This window comes from Mustela erminea, chromosome 1 (assembly GCF_009829155.1).
Source record: "Mustela erminea isolate mMusErm1 chromosome 1, mMusErm1.Pri, whole genome shotgun sequence".
Taxonomy (NCBI): domain Eukaryota; kingdom Metazoa; phylum Chordata; class Mammalia; order Carnivora; family Mustelidae; genus Mustela; species Mustela erminea.
The window spans coordinates 51722802-51730070 of record NC_045614.1 but is presented as its reverse complement, the minus strand read 5'-3'; the positions used below and the strand labels follow the sequence as shown (position 1 = coordinate 51730070).

General features: G+C 49.7%; 1 protein-coding gene across 1 annotated transcript in view; it reads right to left on the bottom strand.

Moving 5' to 3' along the window:
- Positions 1-607: 607 nt before the first annotated feature.
- MTMR14 (myotubularin related protein 14) overlaps positions 608-7269 on the bottom strand; it is a 46278-nt gene continuing 39616 nt past the window's right edge. Inside the window, 2 exon segments of the mRNA XM_032326512.1 lie at positions 608-1198; positions 4298-4453. Coding sequence (XP_032182403.1) covers positions 1012-1198; positions 4298-4453 — 343 coding nt within the window. The 3' untranslated portion in view covers positions 608-1011.

Here is a 7269-nt window from a genome sequence, read left to right as displayed (position 1 = left end):
TGTGATAGCACTCTGAAAAGCCCTTTGCCCATGTCTTTGAACTCTGACTTATGGTGATAGAGATGCAGACATACTGTGAGGATGCAATCTGTCCTATCTAGGTCACACTGCAGATGAGGGTGGTAGTCAGCCAGATCCATTCTCCCCACACCAATTACTGCCTCCAAAGCCCCAGAAGCCAGTCCCTCCACCAAAGTCAGGGCTCCATAGCTAAGGGCTGCAAGTCACCTGTACCAGAACTGTGCTACCTGCAGAACTTGTTAAAAATGAAGTATCCCCCACCACCTCTGCCATTTCTTAGCTAAATGAAGATCTCAGCAACCTGAGGTCTAAATTTCAGGCAGCCCTGGGAATCCGTGTGAATAAGTAGGTTCCTAGGTGACTAAGGCCCATTGACACAGGAGGACAACTGCTCCCACCTTAACAACCTCTGACTAGTTGTCACCATCTCACTGTCATGGCTCAAGAGGTAAGAGGCACAACCCAGTCTTCAGTTGTCTTTCTGCTTTATCTGACCCCCATCCTAACCCCTTCTGGCACAAGGAAGAACATTAAGAACCTTCCAAACAATTCCACAAAGACAGCAACCAAATGAGGATGCAAGACAGCAGTTGTTCAAAAAGATTTTATTTTGTGATCTGTGTCAAACTGCCTCATTCTCAGTGCAGGTGATCCCTCCTCTCCAGGAAACAAGAATGGAAAGAGGGGAGTCTTTCGTGAGGTCTCAGCCTCCACAAGGCCCTAAGGAAACCCCAACAGTTCTGAAAGTTGATGGGAATCCCAACAAAGACTAGGGTCGGTGAAGAGGGGTGGTGGTCACCAGTCAGGAAGCTGGGGGTTGGAGAACCCTGTCCTTAGACCTGCTCTGCTTTGGGGCTGGCCATGTGCATGATGGAAAAGGAGAAGTGAGGAGATTTCTCTTCTATCTTGAAGCACCCTTGTCTGGGCATGGCTTTAATTCTGCTCAGGGCTCAGGTGAGAGGAACAGGAAATTGTTGTGGGCTGGCTACTTCATAAGGTGCTGTTGCTGCTGGTGCTTCGGAGTCCAACACCACGGACAAACTGCTCCAGCAGGCCTCCAATGGCACCAGAGGGACTGGGGGCTGCTGCTCGAAGCCCCACTGTGCTGCTGTATGCGGCCAAGAAAGCTGAGCGTACTTCCTGCAACCGAGTCTCCCGCTCACTCAGGGCTGCAAGCCTATGGGGAGGAAGGGAAGGAGGGAGAATGGAATGAATGCATTACCCTGGGGCAGAATCCAACATCCTCATCCTCACCATACTACCTATCCTTCTGCCTTTGCTAGCATAGGCCAGCACATGTCCTGTAGCCATACTACCCCTGCAGTTCAGGTCCTAAACATTTGGCTTTGTTCCCCTCAAAAAACCATTCCTCTCAGCTCTCAGGCTACTGTTCCTACCTAGAACCAGCATGTTTTAATGGCACACTGGGGTGGGGGGAGAAGGTGAGCAGGAAGGAGTTTGCCAACTGTTGGCTTCCATTCCTCCGTGAGAATAATGTGAGGCACAAATCTGAGACTTACGGAGAGGCCACAAGATGAGACATCAAGCCTTGGCTGACCAAAGACCTCCACCTTCTTGAGGCCAGGACCTGGAGCACTCAGGGAGAAAGTTCTTGGCAGTGTCCTAAAGAGGCCAGGGTCCTCAACCAGAAACCCTTGAGGGTCCAGCTACATCTTTAGTCAACTGTCGTCCCTAGGGAAACAGCTATGAGGGTTCTGACTTCTCTAGCAGGATTCCTGATCTGATTCTATTTGCTTTTCCTTCCCTGGCCTCTACAGAAACTGATCACAGAAGACGAGAAGTCCCTCTTCTCTCCTTGGCCTGGAAATACAAGTCGTGAAGGGGAGCAAGTAAAACAAACAAACAAACAAACAAACAAACCCTAAAGTGACAAGTGCATGAAAACTCAGGCTTATCAAAGAATGAATTCCATGAGGCTATTTGACACTTTGAAAGGTCTTTAACAGAAGAGGAGAAGAGACCTGAGATACCAGCCACACCCAACCTATGGCTAAAAGGTACACAGTCTGGGGGTGAGAGGGACATGGAATCAGAGGACAGGTCAGGAACTCACATGGTATTCCTAACTGTCCCCTGGAGGGCTTTCTCCAGGGATCACAAACCTATATGACTCAGGCCCTCAGGTTCCCATCTACCTAAAAATTAAGACTAACTCTGACCACTAACTTATACCGAAACTTCCCCCAACAGACCAATCCCTGTGTAATCCCTCCTGGGAATTTGTCAAAGTAGCAGCAATGTCTCTAATTCCCCAGTGCAAATGACTTGTACTGCAGGGCCTGGGGGAAACAGATGGAGATATGAGGATAAATGACAGTCCTGGGGTAGGTATGGGGAGAACAGACTGAAGGGAAGTAGACTGGTGGGAGTGGTGGGTATGAGTGGGTGACTAAGTGTGGAAGAGAGAGAGAAGCAGCAGGTACTAGGGTGAGCAGCTCTCGCAGCAGCAGTAGGAAAATGGAGCTGATCAGTATCAGCTGCAATACCATGAAGAACTCCAAAGTCTCTCTTGCCATTTGGGGGAGACACATGGCCCTAGATCTTCTTTACTCTCTAACTGGATTTCACATAGGCTGGAGGCCATGTATTTTTCTGCTTTTCCTTAGAACATGTAATGAGAAATTCAGATTAGTAGTTTGTATTCATTCACAGGGAATATCCAAAGGTCCATACGTGTGTGTTCTCACTGCCCCTTATTTCTGGGAGGCAGGAGGAGGAATCAGCCTATTTAGAGATAAAAAAACTGGAGCCCAGAGAGGATAAGTGATCCACCTGAGGATACACAGCAGGTAAGGAGTAGGAAGTCAGAGATACTCTAGTGCCATTCCCTCTCAAAGAGATGAATTAGCAGGCTCGGAGAAGTCAGGGCTGACACCACAAGACATAGCTGGTAAGGCAGAGCAGCCAAGAGTTTGACTAAATTTCTCTGATAACAAAGTCCAAGCACTAAATCCACATACTGTATGACCTCAGCAGGAAGCAACCCTGACTCCATCCCTACACTGCAATTTTGGAGGTCTTGAGATCGCAGAGAACCTAGCTTTCCTCTGGCAACCTGCCAGATCCTGAGGGTTGGCTGGGAGCTCAGAGAGCTGCCTGTTTCAGTGGCTAATGCCAGTTAAGTGAGGGGTGCTATCAAGCAGGGGCAGAGATGTTTGCGTCCTCCAGAGATGACTCTTAGGCCTATTCCATCCTGTAATCCCAAGGTCTGGCTTCTGTCTGCCCTCAGTAGGGATCCTTCTTCTTCTTCTTCTTTTTTAAAATTTTATTTATTTGATAGAGAGAGAGCACAAGCAGGCGGAGTAGCAGGCAAAGGGAGAGGGAGAAGCAGGCGCCCTGCTGAGTAAGGAGCTTGACATGGCTCCCTCCCAGGAGCCTGGGATCATGACTCGAGCCAAAGGCATTTGCTTAACCAACTGAGCCACCCAGGTGCCCCAGATCCTTCCTAACTCCCCAGGGCAACTCACCTCTGACCAGTCAGCTCTGGTGGCTATAAGCCAGATTCTGGTGGTGACAATGAACCCCCAGCACCTGAAGTTCATTCAGCCCATCGTGGGGAGGAGCGTGCCCTGCTCCCCAGGCCACTAGAGGCTCTACCCTGCCTGACATCCATGAAGCAGTAAAGCAGGCAGGGGGCAGGGGGCTGCCACAGAGGCAGCCACTCAAGCAGATACATTTAAGAGTTGGAAGCCCAGTACTGGAGCCTTAAAGCAAGAGGATTTTACAGGCCTGAGATCTGGTATCCCCATCCAATTTTCTTTCCTGACTAGAGGCAAAAGCAGAAGACAAAAGGAAGAAGGGGATGGCAAGGAACCCTTGGTTCTGCTCAGAGGAGCACATCCCTTGAGCTGACCCAGCTCCATTCTGGCTGTGGTCTCGACCATACACCTACCTTCACTACCCCACTGTTCTGATTTCAAAGGATTCTCATGTCAGGCAAAGCCTTGGACAGAAATAGAACCTTCTATAGTTACAGTCCGACAGCTTTCCCTCAGGGTGTGCCCCAAGGCACCTGTGGATGAGTTTTGGAGGCTCAAGGGAGTGAACACACACTGCAACACACATCCTGAACAGCCCATGAAGCCTCTTCCATACCTCAGGAGTCCAGAAACAGTGAGGTATACTTAGCTGAGACTGGGGAGGGGCAGGAATCCCGAGCCAGCTGCTGCTTCACTCCTTAACCAACACTCTTGATTGCTCACCAGCTTCTGATATGGGCAGGGGAGTATCCTGCCTTCTCAAGCAAGACACTTACAGACAACTGTTAGGGAGCTCATCCGGGAAGCTGAAAGGGAGAGAGGAGTCTGTGTGCAGGACAGCCCGTTCCTGAATACTGCCACAGCCTGTTACCATCTGCCAGCTGCCAAAGTCTGTGGAGAGAGAGGATCCGGGCAGGGGATGGTCCACTGATCTGGGGCAGAGAGGAGAGAGAGGGAGATGATGCACAGTCAGTCATATGCCTGACAGGGGAGGCCCTTTGGAGGGCTGGGGGTGGGGCTATGGTGGTCCTGGGCCATAGCCGCAAGCTTCTGTTGGTGGAGCTTCTGTAAAGTCAACCACTTTCTTCAAAAGTACCAAAACAGGCTGGATAGGCTGTGACTGAGAAAGAAGAGTATAGACCATAAGGCAGGCTCAGCTGTGAGGACAATGCTTTATGCAAAGACTTACAGAAGCAAAAGAACAAGAGCAAAGCAGAATGAGAAGAGGTGAGCCATCAACCAAAGCCTCAGGTCAGGGCAAGCCTGCCCTGGTGGCTGACAGAGCAAGTACAATCTCAGCAGCACCAAAAGGAGGAACAAGGCTGGATGCCCCAGGAAACAGGGAGACAGGATCACCGCATACCCCCTGGCATGCAGATTGGCTGGGTGGGCAAGGCACAACCCTGGGGCCACTGAACTCTTATCAGAGCAATGGGAGAATAAGCTTCTTGGGGACAGTGGAGGGTGGTGACCTAGACTGAAAAGTGAGGTGATGGGAGCCCTAAGGCACCTCCCACCCCACACACATATGCTTTCTCTGCAGCACCTTCCAGGAGCCATAGTTTGTATTCACATGCATCAACCCAGTGACCTTAATGGTTATACCCTAAAGGGAAGGGATGAATCAGGCAGGCAACCTGACAGCTTTATTAGGCCTTTTTCAGATGGAGGTTTGGGCAGTGCAGGGAGAGGAAAGTTGTACTGGCAATCTACTGCTGCCATCACCTTCTGGCTGATAGCTAACCTCTCTCTACTGTCTCAGGGCAGTAGCCCAGTCACTGGGGGTGGAGGAGGAAGGGAGGAGATAGTAAGACATCAAACAAGGCCCTCTGGTCGGCTACTCCAGGTCTCCATCCCCAGGGGTAAAGCATCTTTGATGTTTGACCCTTTATTCTTTAATTCAAGAACAGCAGAAAGTACTTCTATAGGAACCCAGTAACACAGAAGCATGAGTGGTACAGGGGGTCGGAAATAGAGAAAGACATTCATTGACCTTGGCCCACCCAGTTAGCTGGCATCAATGTCTCCAAGTTTGAGGCAACAGCCCTCATGAGTAGCCATCCCAGCCTCATCCTCAAGCAGCTGCCACCTGAGTGATGCTCTGACCAAGTACTACATCTCTGGTAATCTTTAACCACCCTTATCTTAGAGACAGAGAAAAATGACAGTCCAGACAGGTGAAGACACTTACTCAAGGTCCCGTAGCTAGTGAGTGCAAGAAGAGATTTTTAAAGCCAAGTTTGATTACAGATTTGTCCTACAACAGAACCACCTTGAGACCGGGAAAACAGATGGTTTTCTATGTTAAAGCTGCCATGAATAGGAACCCCCTGCAACACAGAGACTTCCACATTCATCATTCCTGCTAAACTCTGGAAGGTGTGCAACAGCAGCATTAGGGAGGAAGATAGGACATGGTCTGCTACCTGGTGGAAGCCCCCTCAGGTCCCACAAAGCAGGATTTCCTTGTTTCTAAACTTGGCAGGACTTAAGCAGTCTGTAAATCAAAGAGACAGCTGCCCAGGAGAAGGCAAATCACATCCACAGCCTGGTAGTTTCCCTGTGCTTCCTCCAGGTTTTGCTGGGCCTTCAGTCCCCATAACTCGACCCAGGTCACCCTGGCTCCCCAAATCTCATCTACTGTTCAAACTTTAAGGGCAGATTTCCTCTTCCAGTTTTAGCAGTCTGTAGGAAAACAATGGCTAAACACCAGAGTATTGAGGGAATGGAAGGGATGCTGAGTAGGATGGGGCACTCCTGGGGCTGGGAACATAGAGGTTTCTTATGTTCTCCAGCCAACCCCTGCCCAGGCTATTAGAGACTCAAACTACCAATGGAAGAAGGACAGAAAGATGGGATATGAGGATTCCTGGTCCCCTTAGGCTAGTCGCTTCCCTAGCATCCAGAAGTTAGCACCACCAGGCAAGAAATGCATCTGGGGGAGCCAGGGGATACTGTGGAATGAAGTAGGCAGCACAGATAGCAACAGGGTGTGTGATCCCAGGGGACATAAAGCCATCTCAGCAAGCAACTGGCTGCAGACAAATCTTCCTGTTTGAGGCTTTTGTCAAAGAAAGGGCTGCAAAACAATTGTTCAGCTCCTGGGTTTGACAGCAAGGGACTATGCTAAGCAGAGAGGTGCTCCTAAGTGCCAGTCTGGATTAGCTGTCTGGAGGGGACACCTAAAGATGAAAGAAAGCAACAGTCACCAGAAGTAGTACCTGCACCTGCCAAATGAAAGAAGGAATACTTTCAAGATATTCTCAGTACATAGGTAACTTCATCAGCTTTTTAAGACCCCACACTCTACTGCCCTGTGTCTTTACTCAAGTATAAAAAAGGCAGGAAAAAGAAAAGGGAGAGAGAGAGAGGTCTGAGTTCTAGCTCCTAAATATATCTACAGAGCCAGAGGGAACATAGGGCCAAGCTTCCCTCAAACTGGAGAACTGTGGAGCTGATGGTGCTTCCAAGGTCATTTGTCCACATCCCCAGGGCTTGGAGGGCTCACACTTCTGCCTAGGAGACTGGATTTTGGGCAACATTTCATTCCCTTATCTGGATACTACTTAGGCCCCTCTTTATAGCACCAAAAGAGCTGCAACTCCCACTCCCCTCCCCCCCACCAAAACCATGTTCTGCCAGATACCCAGTGTGGGTAGGACTCAGGCAGGTTATCTTTTAGTTAGTCCTTTATGGAAAAAGATACAAGAATACCCACACAAGCAGAGCTGTCCCAACCCACAGAGCT